The following is a 17874-nucleotide window of genomic DNA, read 5'->3' on the forward strand; positions in this document are numbered from 1 at the left end:
ACATTAGAATTGGGACAAATTTAAACAAAAAAATCACACAACACCAGGTTACAATCCATTCTCAAGATAACTTAAGGTTTTATATAAAAAGAAAGGTGAGAATGTGACTTAAAAGTAGTTCTGCTTCACAACCACCTGATGACGGAGCAGTGTTCCAAATGCTAGTGCTTCCAAATAAACCTGTTGGATTGTAACCTGGTGTTGTGATTTTTAACTTTGTACACCCCAGTCCAACACTGGCATCTCCAAATCATGAATTTGGGAAAATGAGAGGAAAGCTAATTGAAACATAAGGGAGCTTGATGAGGTAGATGTGGAGGCAATTTCCCCTTGTGGGAGAGTCTAGGAACAGAGGTCGCCCTTTTACGATAGAAATGAACTTATTTTTCTTTTGAGGGTAGTGGATCTGTGGAATTTCTTACCCCCAGGGGCTATCACGGCTGGGCCACTAAGTATATTCAAGGCTGATGATAGACAGACATTTAACCCTAGAATGCACAAACTAGAGGAGTGTCTCAGTGACATGTCACTGAATGGAACACAGGGAGGCCAAGCACAAGTAACAGAGAAAACACAGGGAATCCAGAGCATGTTACCTACCCACCAACCTGGGGCAGAGTCTGCAGCTCCAGGAATGGATAATTCAGCTACTCAAGAACCCATGCCCTGACAGAAGCAAGTCACCTTCGACCCTGAGAGATTGCCAAGATGATGATGATCGATTTTTAATTGGGAAGGAAATCAAGGAGTATGGGGTAAGGACAGGAAAGTGGAGTTGAGATTTCAGATTTGTCATGATCTCATTGAACAGTAAGCTGAATAATCTACTTTTGCTCAGGTGTCTATTGATCACTTGAATGAGTGGGTTGCCTTCTGAGAATACGTTGGACAGGCTTGTTGTCTATTGAGTTTAGAAGAGTGAAAGGTGACTTGACTGAAGTGAATATGACTCTCTTGATGTGGAAAAAATGTTTCCTGTTGTGGGTGTTTTTAATGGATCCCCATTCACTGGCACTCACCCCTTTGCTGCTTTAAGGATCCAAGTTCACTAGCTTTTTTTTCTCTCGCACACATGCTCTCTTCCCCCATTCCCACTGCACTGTCTTATAAGGCCCTGTACCTGTCCCCTTCAATTCTCCAACCGCCTTTTATGGTGCATTCTCTGCATTTATACGTAGATTTACAAAAGTTATTTAATTTTATGTATACTATCACTCTTACTTTCTCTTTCTGTTAACTTCAAACTTGACTAATGGGTACCCTTTTTGGGATGTGCTGACAATTCTTATCATTTCTGAGATTATTTTACATTTTTGAGTAAAGATCTCATTAGCAGCCCTGCCACTAACATTTAGCAAACAACTTTATAGTTCCCTGGATTTATTCCTGTATTTGAAAAGGGAGATAGAACATAACTTCTCCTCTGGTGGACAGGTATTGTCCTGAAGCTGAATCAGTCCATGCAACTTGAACGAGTACCCGGAGGACTGCTTCTGTGCAGTGGGTGGTAACTGAGCTGCACTATGTCAGTACAGCTATAAACTGAAGAGTTAAGATCAAACAGGATGGGAAACTATATTTGAAGAGAAGTGTCAATTGAATTTTTTAATACCTCAATAATTCTTTGTTTCAGGACCCAGAAACTTTAGCCTTACTCATGAAGTCATTAAAACTCAGTGCTGATGGAAAGTTCCTTTTACTTAGTCAGCAGATGGACAAAGAAGAAGCTGAAGAGGGTTTTGAATCAGAAGCATAACATCTGCTCAGAATGTTGAAGCAGTCACAACACAAGCATTAATCTCCAACAATTTCTTTGATTTGCAGTTGTCTTTTCATTATGTAAAAAATGTATTTCTTCTTTGAATTTTAGACCAGTAAAGCAACGGGTGAATTTGGTATTGGATGAAGGATATGCTTACTTTGGGAATGAAGAATCAGTGTTCGTTATTGTCCTAGTAATTCAGGGCTGGTTTACAGGATAAGCATAAAACTATCAATTACTCAAACTGACATTTACTAAATAGATTGAAGTGCCTATACTTTGAAAAGCTTATTCACAATAGAATGCATTGAGGTATTCTCTTTTTCAATAAAAGAAAGATTATATGTGTTATAAAAATGAGGGTAAAGATTACAACCTTTCAAGACATCAGGATGCAACAATTGCTTTATGTTCAGAAATAGATGTAAAGGCGAGAGAGACAGACATATCAGGTTGCTGATAATTATCTTCATTAAGTATTATTGCACTACTACCTAATGTGCACTTCACCTAACTGAAGAAGTATTTGGTGGGGTGATAATGTCATACAGATGTATTGGCATTTTAAAGCTGGAATTAGTATTAATGTGTTCAGTCAACATTCAAATATGTTACATTGCCACATGGAAATACAGAATCAGAATCAGAATTCACCTGTCTCACTTGCTTCCCCATAATTTAGCTAAAACAATGAGAGAGCACATTCCTTCCACAACCTGATTGTCCTTATTTATCCCATTCATCAATTGCCGTATTGATTTTCTTCCATTACAGTTTATCAGGTGGACTCAAAAATATCACTCCGTACCCATCAGCTTTAAGGGTAGTCATTTATGATTCTGGCCTTGCCAAAAATGATTAAATTAATTAGAAGAATCATACAGCATGGAACTAGTCCAAGTTAACCATGTCCCCCAAATTAAAGTCGTCCCACCTGCATGTGTTTGGCCATATCCCTCCAAACCTTTCCTATTAATGTACTTTTCATATCTTTCTGCATACTTTAAAAATATGCCCCCTAGTTTTGAACTCCCCCACCTTGGGGAAAACACCTTTGCTATTCACCTTATCTATGCCCCTCATTTTCTAAACCTCAACCTCCTCTGCTTCAGTGAAAAAAGTGCCAGCTAACTTCCATTCCTAGCAAATTCTGGTAAATGTTTTCTGAATCCTCTCCAGTTTAATATAATATCCTTCCTATAGTATGGTGACTATAACTGCAAACACTACTCCAAAGGTGGTTTCAACATGATGTCCCAACTCCTACACTCAAAGGTCTGAACAATGCAGGCAAGTGTGCTAAATGCCTTCTTAACTACCCTACCAGTGGCTCTAATTTGAAAGAATTATGTACCTGAACCCCTAGGTCTCCTCGTTTGTTCTACCAAAATACAATACCTTGCATTTATCCAAATTAAACTCCATCTGTCACTCCTTAGTTCATTGACCCAATTGACCAATATCTCTTTGTAATCTTAGGTCACTTTGTTCACTGGAGAATTAATGGTGCATCACTGGAATTGGAGTGTGCTTTAAAAATGGGACAGAATACCAGTCTGTAACTTTATTTACTGCATCTTTCATTACAATTCATTCCATCATATTATAACCTACATGTTATTTGTAAATATCTGCTATGAAATGACCACTGTCTCAATCCCTGCTTGTAAGTGAGATGATTTGGATGTAGAGGATTGCTACATCATATTTGAGTTCTGGATCCAGTTTGTGGGCATGGATCAATCCCTAAATAATATTTGCTTAATTCTAAACCTTGTTTTAGGACTAGAGGAGGAGAATTCCAGCAGCAGGAAATGTTATCCTTAACCAGCTGGCTGTCCTCCTCTACAGTGAGTGCTCAACAGTGGAACAGAGTGAAAAAGACTTGACCTCACTTATACACTTAAAACCACAAGATGGAAGGAAACTCGCTGCAAGAAACAAGGTTCATAGAAGCTCAGAAATTACACTGTCTGAGACCCTTTGTGATACACATCCTCTGTCATTATATATTTATGCTCGATATTCTTTCTTCAAATAACTCAGTCCCTGCCAGTCTCTCCAATTCCATCAGGAGATAGCTTTTTACTAAAATATATTTCTCCTTGTTTTCTGCAGTAAGCTGCATAATGATATTGCTAAATCCAATAATGAAAATGTTATCTTTCTCCACATCTGAATAATTTGAAGTAATGATAAAGTTTTAGTGAAAATTTAGTGCTTCCTACTATTTATGTACTACTGTTACCAAATTTATCCAGTACTCTTTCTGATCCCAAGCTACCCAGTTCACTATTATCGTTATATTCTTTGTCTTCACTCCTGTTCCTCACAGAAAATTGCACGAGGCACAGGTAAGTTTCATTGCCCACAGTAAAGATTAACTGGTCAATGTTGTTCTACAGTATCCCTTCCATTTTCCTTTGCAATCTTTGGTGCAATTCACAGTTCCTGTGGGAATTTTTCATTAGTGTCACTGCATTTTCCTTAATAGACCTCCAAACGCAAATGCACCCTATCTGGTTTAGGTTCTGTTTCTCTTCATACTATTGTGTTTGAGGTACAGATTAATATTACAAAATATGTTCTCATTTTCAACCTGATTTTCAAATTCCACCATGGCTTTGCCACTCAAAAAGTCCTGAAATCTGAATGCTAATTTTGGTATTTTATTCATTCCTCCATTAGTGACTCTGCCTTCAGCTGCTAAAGCTATCAGGGTCCATCTGCCCTATACCCTCCTGAAAGATAGCCTTCCATTTATGGCTCAGTGTCAAACACATACTTTTCAACACCCTTTATTGTAGTGGTAAGCTGTATTATCTCCTCACTCCTTCCTACTGCAGCATTCCTCCATTTCATTGTACTTGGGTAATGAGACTTAGGTGCAATTTCTTTAAATATCCCTGCATGTGGGTAGGTACAAGCTCTTTCCAGAATTTATACAAGTAATCTGTTGGTAACACATTCATCTGAGCCACACACTGGATTCTCATCCAATCTAAAGACTTCAGTATGTAATCTAGATTGATATGCAACATTGAAATGTGCGACATGCTCAAAGGTGCCATATTGCAGATGATCTGTTAAACTGAGGCCCTGTTACAGGTAGATATAATAGACCTCACAAAGCTAAAGGGAATGTTTCTGGTATTTTAACTTGTATTTACCTCCTAATTGCCATCAGTAAAACATTTTGTTATTCATCACTTCTGTTTGAGAGAACTTGTTGGGGGACACACTGGCTACCAGTACACGATACTTAAAGTACTTCAGTAGCTATGAAGTGCATTGTGGCATCCTGATGTGATGAAAGACTATATAAATGTAAATGTGGTTTTAAACAATTTATATTAATATACGGATGCTTACTGCTATGATGAAAACAGCTTGTCTCTAACATTTTTATCAATGCTTGTTCACAAGATAAGGATTTAAAGAGCATTATCACCCACTTTTGTGGTTCTCCTGCATGTATTACACTCCAGTGAATGGGAACCTTACAACAACTTTGTTAATTTTACTTTCATAATGTTCTATTCTAGAAGCAAGTATGTTTAGTTTATAACATGTCCTAATTACAAACTCCAGTTTTCTTTTCCATTAGACAAAAGCAACTTGATGTTTTTGATTATTTGTGACTGAGTTTACTTCATTATCTCTCTGGGTGATCCTCTCTAAGATTCTTGTATCTTCATTATGTATCCCTTCTTACATGTTTCAAATCAAAATTTCTGCCAGCTGCAAAAAAGACTTCAGAAGAAGGGGCTTTAACATCTCCCCCTACCCCAGCAGCTAGCACTCCAATTTAAATTAAAGATTACTACAGGAATATGCAAAACAGGAATCATTTTTCATGGTTAACTTTGAAGTCAAAGTAATTTCTAAATTTTTATTCAGAGGATGTGGGCATAATTAGTCACCAATTATCTATCCCTAACTGCCCTGGTGGTGGACACTACCACCTTGAACTATGGTCCACAGTGCTTGTATAGAGTTCCAAGATTTAGACGATGGCAGTGAAGGAATGGCAATATAATTCCAAGTCAGGAATGCGTGGGTTCGGAGGGGGACTTGCAGGTGATTGTAGTCTCATATATCTGCTGCCCTTGTCACTGGATTTGGAACAGCCTGTTGAAAGAGCTTCGAGTTGCTCCATGATCTTGTAGATGGTGCACACTGCTGCTCCTGTGGTTCCATGGTGTGTGGGGGCTGCTAATTAAGTGGACTGCTTTGTGCTGAATGGTATTGAGCTTTTTAATCAAAGTTAAAATTTCCTATTTACAAGTGATGGTACCAGTGGGATGAAGAATTACCAAATAATACTATGTACTTCTACTTTTATAAATCTACTTAGTGCTTTGAGGCTGCTGTTGCACATTGTGAAATGAGTTCCATATTTTCTGGTTATTTGTTAGGTACCATAAAACATTAAACATCTGGCATTTAACTTGTTTTTTTTCCCCTGGACCTTGTAGAGTAAAAACTTCTAATTAATAACTAAATTTCATATTTTTAAAAAAAGTTTACAATGGTTCAACAAAGCCAGGACACTCAACTTTTTCTCCCTCAACCCTAACAATCTCAGAAGGATGCACTCTATTCAAGTTTTATTTCCACCAAGGAGAACTCCTGTACTTGACAGGATCTGAGGGTACCACCTTTAGCTCAAGGGCCAAAAACAAGGTTTACCACAACTCTACCAGGAACACAGTGGAATCGATGAGTTCCTGAATGTGAGACATATGAGATTTGTGAGTCCTTTAGTGGATTCTGGCTCAGCAACATTCCAACTCTCTTTAATCACCACTATTGTGGACAGTCCAGCTTGCACTTGGCCCTTATCACTTTATTTTTCCATGACTCCAAAATCAAAAAGTAACTTTCATAGAATTGTTACAATGCAGAGGCAGCCATTTGGCTCCTCACGTTTGCACCAGCTCGTTGAATACCGTAATGCTATTTGTCAATCCTTTTCCTGAAACCATGTACATTAAATAATCATCCAATACCCTCTTGAACATCTCAACTGAACTCACCATGTTTTTAAGCAGTGCATTTCAAACCCAAACCTTTCATTGTATGAAGATGTTTTATCACATATCTTTATTTTGCAAATCACTTCAAATTTGTGCCCTCTTGTTCTAGGTTCTTTTATAAACAGGAACAATTTCTCTAATCTATTTTCATAACGTGTTCGATATTCTCAAACTTTTTCTGCATGCCTTCTTTCCTGGTATTCAACCTCTTCCCAAAGTGTGGTTTCCAACTGAGATCTAACTAGTGTTTTATACAGGTGTAGCTTATGGCCTTCCTAAGGATCTGTACGCTTTACTAACAAGTCTGTCCTACCAATTATTCATGCACATATACATTCAAGTTACTCTTTTCTAGCATCTTCTTTAAGAATAGTACATGTTTATATTGTTTGCATGTCATTTTGACTGAAATGCATCACTACACACCACTCCATACAAAACTATTCTGCCACCTATTCACCCACTCCACTAACTGGTCTATGTACTTCTGAAGTTCAACGTTGTCTCTCTCAGTTCACAATACTTCCACATTTTGTATCATTCATGAACTCTGAAATTATCTCCTGCACACCAAGGTCTAGCTTATAAAGATATAGCACAAAAGGGTCCCAATACTGTCCCCCTCCCTCTAACACTAATATAATCCTTCCTTCACCCTGAAAGAATGCTGATTAATTACTGTTTTGTATCCATACATCATCTACTTTTGTGAACTGCAACTTTTCTCAATCTGTTCTGCAGTACGGTTTCTGACATATTTTGGAAGTCTATATCAATACATTGACCTCTTCAAAGAACTCCAACAAATTAGTTAAACAAGTTTCCCTTAAGAACACCATGGTGGTGCGCTCTCATTAAGCCACATACATCCCAAGTCGTTGTTTCTAGAACTTATCTTCAACTCAAATTATAGCAGGTCGAGCAGCATCTTCAGAATTTGTGTTGTGAACTTGAAATATTAACTCTGTTTTCTCTCCCCAGATGCTGCCATACCTGTTGAGATTCTGCAACAATTTCTCATTTTGTTTTATTTCACCAAAACTGACTGGTCTTTAACTTCTGGTCTTTAAAGCCTTAAAACTTTTCAACAGTTTACAGTTCTCTAGTTGTCTGGTACCACCTTCAAGTGCAAGAAAGAGACATAATGGCCATGCCATTGCAGTCTCTACTCACTTCCTTTAATATCCCAGGTTGCATCTTATCTGAATAAAAGCAAAACATTGCAGATGTTGGTAATTGGAAATAAACCAAGAGAATGCTAGAGAAACTCAGCAAGCCTGGCAGCATCTTGGAGATGGAAACAGAGTTAATGTTTGAGTCTGGTATGACTCTTATACATCAACTCTGCTCCTCAGATACTGCCAGACCTTCTGAACTCCAGCATTCTCATGTTCTGCACTTATCTACGCCAGCCACCCTGTCAACTCTAAATACCAATAGCTTGTAACATCTGTTTCCTTGGTATTTATGCAAAATACTAATATCTCAGCCGTGCCAGTTCATGAGTAAATTTCCTTTTTGGTCCCTAATCATCCCTACCTTGGTTTCTGATAGCCCTTTGTTACTGGTCCAACCTGAAATGTATCCCAGACAAAATATAAACAATTGTCTGATTCCCAAACTATCCTTTGATCTGGAAAATATATTAAGACCTTCCCATTTACCAAGTTAAAAATCTCACAACACCAGGTTATAGTCCCACAGGTTTAACTGGAAGCACACTAGCTTTCAGAGCGACACTCCATCAGGTGATTATGGAGGGCTCGATCGTAACAGAATTTATAGCAAAAATTTGACTGTGATGTAACTGAAATTATACATTGAAAAATTGATTGTCAAGCCTTTCGTCTGTTGAAAGAAGTGAAACTATCACTGTATTCTATGTGTAAATCACAAAACCCTTCTTTTTAAAGTTGCATTCTCGGGTTAGCTGCTAACAGTGGTGATAGCTAGACAATATGTTGAAGGTGTTAGCCCCCTGTGTTCTCTGTCTATGCCATGATGTTTAGATTTATCTCACATATTAGATTAGAATCACAGTGTTTTACATAAATTCCTGCAGTTTTTGAGCTCAGAGTTCGACATGAATGTATGCAGTTTTTGAGCAACGTGCACTGAAACTGCAATACAAATTCACCACACAAAATGTGTGTGTGCATGTGGGTCTTTGTCTGTCTGTCTGGGGTGGGTGTGAGTGTGTGAGTGTGTGTGTGGTGGGTCCAGAGTGTCTTAAGTCTACGGACACTACGGATTTCTTACAGAAACTCAGCACCCACAGACCAGTCGAACCTGGAACATTCCTCGTCACAATGGACGTTTCCGCACTGTACACCAGCATCCCCCACAATGATGGCATCGCGGCAACAGCCTCAGTACTCAACAGCAACAACTGCCAGTCTCCAAACACCATCCTACAACTCATCCACTTTATCCTCGATCACAACGTCTTCACCTTTGACAACCAGTTCTTCATCCAGACACACGGAACAGCCATGGGGATCAAGTTTTCACCCCAATATGCCAACATTTTTATGCACAGGTTCGAACAAGATTTCTTCTCTATGCAGGATCTCCAACCAACATTGTACACCAGGTACATTGATGACATTTTCTTCCTCTGGACCCATGGCGAGGAGCAGCTGATAAAACTACACAGTGATAGCAACAAGTTTCATCCCACCATCAAACTCACCATGGACTACTCTCGACTGTGTGTCTCATTCTTGGACACGTGCGTCTCTATCAAGGACGGACACCTCAGCACCACGCTCTACCGCAAACCCACAGACAACCTCACAATGTTACACTTCTCCAGCTTCCACCCAAAACATATTAAAACAGCCATTCCCTATGGACAGGCCCTACGCATACACTGGTTCTGCTCAGATGAGGAAGAACGTTACGGGCACCTGGAAGTACTCAAGGATGCCCTCACAAGAACGGGGTACGATGCTCAACTCATCGACCGCCAGTTTCGACGTGCCACAGCAAGGAACTGTAATGACCTCCTCAGGAGACAGACACATGCTGCAACTGACAGGGTACCCTTCGTTGTTCAGTACTTCCCAGGGGCTGAAAAATTACGCAGTGTTCTTCGTGACCTGCAACACATTATCAATGAGGATGAACACCTCACCAAGACCTTCCCCACACCTCCACTACTTGCCTTTAAACAACCGCCAAACCTCAAACAGATCATTGTTCGTAGCAAACTGCCCGGCTCTCAGGACAACTCCATACAACCCTGTCACGGTGGACGCTGCAAGACGTGTCAGATTGTGGACATAGATGCCACTATTACGCGTGGGAACACCTCCCATCTTGTACATGGCAGGTTCTCATGTGACTCAGACAACGTTGTCTATCTTACACGTTGCAGGCAAGGATGCCCGGAGGCATGGTACATTGGGGAAACCGAGCAAAGGCTACGACAACGGACGAATGGGCACTGCACAACAATCAACAGACAGGAGGGTTCCCTCCCAGTTGGGGAACATTTCAGTGGTTCAGGACATTCAGCCTCGGAACTTCAGGTGACCATCCTCCAAGGTGGACTTCGGGACAGGCAGCAGAGGAAGGTGGCCGAGCAGAGGCTGATAGCTAAGTTTGGTACCCATAGGGAGGGCCTCAACCACATGCACCCCCTCGCAACTTAAGACACTCTGCACCCACTACACACACAACCTCCACCCCAGACAGATAGACAAAGACCCACATGCAGACATATTTTGTGTGATGAATTTGTACTGCACAGTTCCATTGCACATTGCTCAAAAACTGCATACATTCATGTAGAACTCTGAGCTCAAAAACTGCAGGAATTTATGTAAAACACTTATCTCACTTATTAGATTAGAATCAATCTAAACATCAGGTCATAGACAGAGAACACAGGGGGCTAACACCTTCAACATATTGTCTAGCTATCACCATTGTTAACAGCTAACCTGAGAATGCAACTTTAAAAAGAAGGGTTTTGTGATTTACACATGAAAGTGAAACTATCACTGTATTCTAACAGATGAAAGGATTAACAGACAATCAATTTTTCAATGTATAATTTCAGTTACATCACACTGCAAATTTTTGCTATAAATTCTGTTATGATTGAGCCCGCCACTATCACCTGATGAAGGAGCGTCGCTCTGAAAGCTAGTGTGCTTCCAATTAAACCTGTTGGACTATAACCTGGTGCTGTGATTTTTAACTTTGTACACCGCAGTCCAACACCGGCATCTCCAAATCATTCCCATTTACCAGTTGCTTTCCAATCTTTCACTATATTTCTACTCACTTTACTCTTAAATGACTGACCACTGTGCCTCCAGCTTTTGCATATTTGAATATGTAAAGCACCCTTTCAGCATCTATGCTGCCAAGCATTTCTAATAACTTGAAATTTCACCTTTCAAGCTCTAGTGAATAGAAGCCCAGTCTGCTTAATCGCTCTAAGACAATGGGTCACAAAGGGAATTCAATGTGCAGATAAATTCACTATTAAAATCACATTTTGATGCTCTTTTATTGTTCAGAAATAAGCAAACCATACTTGAAACAACAAACATTTGTTGGTCCAATATTCCTGAGTATTATAAACTTAATGCTTACAAAGTGGCACAGATCACCAAGTTACATTTTGTACCAGGTAGTTTGCAATTAAAAATCTACTTACAGCAGGTTTTGTCAAATATTAAGTGCAAGTTAAGAGATATGCATCTCTTTATCAAATGCATCTCTTTAAATGAGCTATGATTTATTCAAATGAGAATTCCTATTAGCAGTGTTTGGTATTTCTAAAATACATAAATATTTACATTTGCATATTTATAGAATCAGTTGCTTTTAAAGAGAAGATTCGTTCTATTTTGGGGTGTGTGTGCGCGGGGCGGGGGTGTTGAGCGCAGCTGCTGCTGTTACATCATCAGAGCAATAGCTTGAATGAAACTGTTTAGATACCAATCGAGTTAAGACAAACGCTGTGTCAGCAGACCACTACAGAAAACCACTAATTAAAAAAGACCAGCTTTGGTCAGGAAAGCTTTACATCACTCAAACCATATTCCATGTCTAATGGAAACAGTGAGTTTAATCACCTTTTATCCCTGTCCCATATCCATTGGATTGTTCCCCAACTGTATCAAGGACGACAGAAATAACAATTTGTACAATTGTGAGATACCACTGCCCTAAAAGCACACTATAATTTGGATTATTAGCTTCCTTTATTCTGCAAAAACACAATGCTGGTCAAAGTAGTTGTAATTAGAGCTTTGATATGCCACTGTATAGGCATAATGCCACTGAATTACAGTTGGACCCTGGTTTTACTAAATAAAAATCAAAAAAGCATCAGCCATTGGATCAGTTTTCTGTACTGTCCTGTAGAAACCAGGTAGGACACTAGTGAGCAGATTCAAGCTGTGTGACTGGACAAGAAATCAAAGGTTTCAAGCGCAAAAAAAAACAAGCCACAATATAGTACTACAAGCAAAAGTGTGTGAAAGGAAATAGATAGATAGAGTAAAATATGCCTTCAGATGGTAATAGGTTTCTTTGAATGTAGCACCATGACAGATTGTTTCAGGAATCATCACTGTTCGATTTGGCTGCTTCATCTGGAAGAAGAGAATGTGAGGATCAGAAAACAAAATAATTCCAACCAAATAGCGTTAAAATTACTGTCAACCCTAGAAGTAGTATGTAAAATAAAACAAAGAACTGCAGACACTGGAGACCTGAAATAAAAGGAAAACAAATTGCCAGAGAAATTCAGGAGGCTCTGAAGGAGGATCATCTGCCTCAATTTATTTTTAAAATTGTTTTTAATTCATGGGGTGTGGTGTCACTGGCTAGGCCAGCATTGGGCATTTCGGGATGGACAATCAGAGGGTAGTTAACCACACTGCTGTAGGTCTGGAGTTACATGCAGGCCAAGCCATTTAAGGATTTTCCTTATAGTGGAAGGACCATATAGTGCCTTTCCCAAAGGGCTCTAGTGAACCAGATGGATTTTTCATGGTCACCATTAAACTTCTAATTCCAGATTTTCATGTTAATGAATTCAAATTCCACCATCTCCCATGGTAGGATTCAAACCCAGGTCTCTGGATTAATAGTCTCTTGATAACACTACTTGGCCATTGCCTAGGTAAAATGTTAACTCTGCTTTCTCTCAACAGATGCTGTCAGACCTGCTGAGTTTCTTCAGCAATTTCTCTTTTTGTTTGTTAGAAATTCTGTACATTACTGAACAGATCTCATCATTTACAGTTCCCCAGTGCATGTGTTTTTCAGCTATTAGTAACAGTGCATCTTGGCTGAGAAAAGCAGGCAACTATATAGCACCTTTAATGTTGTAAACCATCATAGCAACATTTTCAAACAAAAACTATGTGGCAATTCAAAGGTTTGGTCAAAGAACATTCTTTTTTCGAGAACATTTCTGGAAGAAGTGGTGAACTTTAGGAAGGGAATTTCCTAAAAGCTTAGTGCCAAGGCCACTCCACCAAATTTGTCCAATGTTAACCTTTTAGACACAGAATACTGTTTTTCATGTTTTCGGGCTTCCCTGTCCTGGCTATTGCTAGGAGACGATAAGCAAAGCGAATCAGGAAGCCTTGTGGCCACGCAGAGCTACAGTAAAACCCCTTTCTCATTATGAACTGAAACATGCCCTCTTAATGTGTTTTCTGTTCAATGCACTTCAGTGTTTCAAATGGTCCTGACATTGATACATTCAAACCCCTCCATTCACCACTAAAGTTCATCCCTGACAACTACCAAACTCCACTGTCCAATATTGTTCAGAACCAACTCCCCTACCCTGACAGTAGCCACTGTTCCCCTATGCACCAGCATCTACCATAATAAGGAGTCGCTGACATTAAGCTAGGAGAGTCCTATTTTGCAGGATGATGTTTGCATCTTTTGGGGTTTGACAAGAGGAATATTGTTAACGGGATTCAGGGTAAGAGTTACTTGTTTAGACAAAGTTTCAGGATACAGCTACCACTGTCAACCCAGTACTAGTAATTAACACAGTGGGAAAACCACAAATGCATTATCCAGTCCAGTTCAGAGCAGCAAGCTTGAGTTCAAGGTGTTGGTTAGTGTTGAAGACATTGAGAGGGGTCCCCAGTCATCAATCCAACAGAAGTTTCAACTTCCCAATTAAATACAGCACATATACACAGATTGAAGCTTCATCAGGATTCTCAGAATGTTTAGGGCATTAAAACTGAAGTAACTACACAGTTGAAACAAGGTCAGCACCATGTTTCTGTGCTACAAGTGGGAAAATCAGATTCTGGATTAGAGGTGTTGGAAAAGCACAGCAGTTCAGGCAGCATCCGAGGAGCAGTAAAATTGACATTTTGGGCAAAAGCCCTTCATCAGGAATACAGCCAATTTACCATGTGGGAAAATCAGACAACTACCTTTTTATCAGAATGCTAATGTTCTGATTTTTTAAAATTAGATCAGTAACTACAAATTTTAAATTTAAAGATCTTTAATATCTGATTTAAATATCTGATTGATATAAGTATAGCCCAGCTCTCTCAGTATTACACTGCACTTGTATAAAGATGACACTGTTAACACCTAGTTAATCATATTGTTAAGCTAGTTAATGTTCATACTTAAGGTTTAGAAGATCAAAAATGGTGGGCATTAATTGTCTGAATACAGACATATATAGAGGGGCCCTATTGGTACTGTAGGAATGTCTCTCTATCTGAACCAGGAGCTTGGTTTGAAGTCCCAGAGGTTAACATCTCTGAACAGGTTGATTCAAAAATATCCATGTACATGGGGAGCTCCTGTAACATTGTAGGTGAAGAGAGCTATATGAGCGAGTGGTCAATAAACTCTTATCTACAAAGGAAGGTGTCTTGGTTTTCTGCCTCACCAACTTGTTTGGATCCTGACTGACATACATATCTCAGGAAAATGTACAACTGGTCAAACACTTAATACAGTTGGTTCTGCAATACTGTATGTTTCTTCAATGCAAATGGCTTTAACATGATAGAAGAATTGAGACCATTATTTGTAGAACACAAACTTTCCTTATTGGCTATAATGCGATTCTGGCCCCATTTAGTTTAAATGGCACAGCCAGTGCGCAATTTTTTTTATAACACAAGATTGCCCGAGAATGAAATTATCGTGTTATATCAGAACCAACTGTACTTAAAACTTGCCTTCTCGCTCTTTTCTGTCTTGACTTTCTTCAGCTGCAGACTGGTCTCCTCGGAAGAAAATCCTGGCACTGCTCAGTGAGAAATACAGCAGTTCAAACTCCTGAATAGAAAGAAACCAATACATTAATAACAGAAAAACCAACAAAATATTCTCTTTTCCCATTAATGGGTCAAGCCAGCAAGCTGGATCAAAGAACAATTTTCTTATTAAAAGGCTTCCTCACTCAGATAACAAAGATTAATGGAACTCCAGAATTAATTGATCCATCAATATTAAGTGTTTTTTGTATCTTCAAGGTGTTTAGAAAATACCAGTAAAAGGACTGTTCCCATTCAGCAGATACTGTGAAAAGTCAGTTAGTTAAACCAATTTCAAATTCTGCTCTCACCAGCTTATTAATTGGATTTTTAATTAATCCATAAACCAGATTTAGTAATTCTACCTGTTCTGCTAGTGTGCTAAGTTTGGCTTAGTTGCTATTGCAGTTGAAGATATCAGGAGATTGAGGGAGTTCCAATTCACGTACAAGCACAGAGACATTATAAAGCAACCTGCTCAGATGGGTCTGAACCCAGAATCTCTGGCCAACAGTGGGGAACATTATCACTGCACCTCAAGAGCCCCTTACATACATGAATATAACCATGGGCAGGTAGTTCAGAGCAATATTTAAGCAGCATCTGGGTGAGAACTTCAAATGTCAGGGCACAGTAAGCTGTGGACCAGGTGTAGGTAAATGGAATCAATATAGTTTGGTGTTTGTTGGTCTGCAAAGACATGCTGCTTTATAACTTTATGACTCTAGCAACACCAAGATGGTGCTAACGCTTAGATGAGACCTTAAAACAAGGCCTTGTGTGTCTGTCCAGCTGGATGCAAAGGAATTATACAAACAACTTACATTTAAACAACATTCATTTATTTGCTGTTTTAGAATCCTGTAATCCAATAAATTTAATGCTAATTAATCCATTCTGGAAGTCCAGAAGACAAGTACCTACAACAAATTCTTCTAATTTAATACCAATGGCTTTTTACTACCAAAAAGGTAGTAAAAGTTCATTTATCTTTTTACAATGGTAGCAAGCAAGGCTGGATTACACTACTAGTATGTTTTTGATCAAATGTCCAGCAACAATGACCACATGCATGCCTGAATACAAACCATTAATATGTTGAGATTGGAATACATAGTCACCTCAAGTTGGCCTCAGTTGTTGCTGTAGTACATGTCAAAGTGAGGCTACAGAACAGAATATCAGACCATTTACTTCAACAGGAAACAGAACTGTACCTGTAAATAGATGTCCAATCTTTTCTGGGTTAAATTCATTGTTTGCATGAGCTTTTCATCCTGATTGGTTGATTGAACATTTTGCTGTTTGACAACTGCATTCTTTTCTTTAAGATATTTTTCTCTCACTGACTGAAACCAGTGTAACGAGTCAAATTCCTGATACTGATCCAAAAGTTTCAAAATATAGGCTACACCTGCAATAATTGAAGAACCATCAGTAAGACACACACAAAATAAAGCCAGAAAGAATGCCAATGGGAAATGTGTGACTTTTAATTAGGAGATAGTTTAAGTACAAGTTACACACGACATTCCAATAGCAGCAGCAAAGAAGGGAATTGAAAAAAGGGCTCCTTGGATGACGGATAATAGAGACAGATTAAGAAAAACCCAAAAGGAGGATTTACATTGTTTGCAACTAAATTCTTAAGTGAGATCCAGATCAAATACAACAGGTTGAAAGGAGAGGAGAAGGAAGATAAAGGAGGTAAGGAGTGAGTATGATATAAGCAGTCAAAACAGAAAACTTAGAGAGAGGCAACATAGACTTGTAGCACAATTCTAAAGAGTATTCAAAGTCAGAGAAGCAGGGGTGGGCATGTGCAACAATCCTTGCTAGCGTCAGGACACAGAGAATGGTTAACAAGACATATGGCATTTTGGTCATCATAAATAAAAGTTTAAATGCAAAGGCTGGGAAATTATGCAGAACATTTCTCAAATAGTAATTGAGTCCCTATTGCAGTAGCGTGTCCAGTTTTGACAACCACCCTTTAGGAAGGATCTGCGGGTTCTTGTCAGGGTGCAGAGAAGATTTACGAGAGCAGTTGCAGGATGAGGACTTTTATTGATAGAGTAAAGTTGGAGAAGTTTGGCTTGAAAAGCAAAGGAGATTGAACAGATAGAGGTGTTTAAGATTGTGATAAGTTTTGGATAAGTTAGACAAGGAAAAACTCCTCCCGTTACTAAAAGGACAAAGATTAGTCGACACAGATTTAATGTTTTTGGGTAGGGTATGTGGGGGTGTGAGCAAGAACCTTTTTACACAGCGAGTGGTAATGAGCTGAGACTCCTGTCCATGAGAGTGGTGGTGCAAGTGTAAATAATCAATGATTGCCAAAGGAAAAAAACCTGCAGGGCAAGGAGAACACGTGAGGAAGGAGGCCTGACTGGATTGCTCCATGGAGAGCCAGCATGGACTCCATCACCATATAGTCTGTACAGCCCACCATTTAGACTGTAAATGATTCTATGACAATGGAAGAGAAAATCAGTTTGTTGCTTCACAGATTGAAACATTTAGAATTTGTACATCAGAATTCTGAACTCAACTGTTCTAGCAGGGCAAGATCCTGGGAGGTTGGGTCAGAGATAGAGAGGATTCTGACAAACTCACTGATATTGGATGCCTTTATATTCAATAACACAACCAGTCAGAGTAGATCTGTGGAGTGTCCCTCACTCAGCCTGACTGAAACACAATCTTTTCCCTGATTCCTGTCACTGCTTGATTGACTATTTCTTCAAATACCTATTTCAAAATCCCTGATTGCATTTATGATGTGTATTAT

The 17874-nt window shown here is 39.1% G+C and overlaps 2 protein-coding genes across 3 annotated transcripts in view; one reads left to right on the forward strand and one right to left on the reverse strand.

Annotated features, from left to right (window-relative positions):
* appl2 (adaptor protein, phosphotyrosine interaction, PH domain and leucine zipper containing 2) overlaps positions 1-6172 on the forward strand; it is a 152169-nt gene extending 145997 nt beyond the window's left edge. Inside the window, exon 21 of the mRNA XM_060843062.1 lies at positions 1634-6172. Coding sequence (XP_060699045.1) covers positions 1634-1756 — 123 coding nt within the window. The 3' untranslated portion in view covers positions 1757-6172. The remainder of the gene's footprint in view (positions 1-1633) is intronic.
* A 5146-nt stretch (positions 6173-11318) lies between these two features.
* The window catches only part of washc4 (WASH complex subunit 4), a 133794-nt gene continuing 127238 nt past the window's right edge, over positions 11319-17874 (reverse strand). For both annotated transcript variants that reach the window (XM_060843064.1, XM_060843063.1), the window contains exons 31-33: positions 16301-16497; positions 15006-15105; positions 11319-12416 (exon numbers count right to left, since the gene is read on the reverse strand). In XM_060843064.1, coding sequence (XP_060699047.1) covers positions 12382-12416; positions 15006-15105; positions 16301-16497 — 332 coding nt within the window. In that variant the 3' untranslated portion in view covers positions 11319-12381. The remainder of the gene's footprint in view (positions 12417-15005; positions 15106-16300; positions 16498-17874) is intronic.

Source organism: Hemiscyllium ocellatum, chromosome 23 (genome assembly GCF_020745735.1).
Source record: "Hemiscyllium ocellatum isolate sHemOce1 chromosome 23, sHemOce1.pat.X.cur, whole genome shotgun sequence".
Lineage (NCBI taxonomy): Eukaryota > Metazoa > Chordata > Chondrichthyes > Orectolobiformes > Hemiscylliidae > Hemiscyllium > Hemiscyllium ocellatum.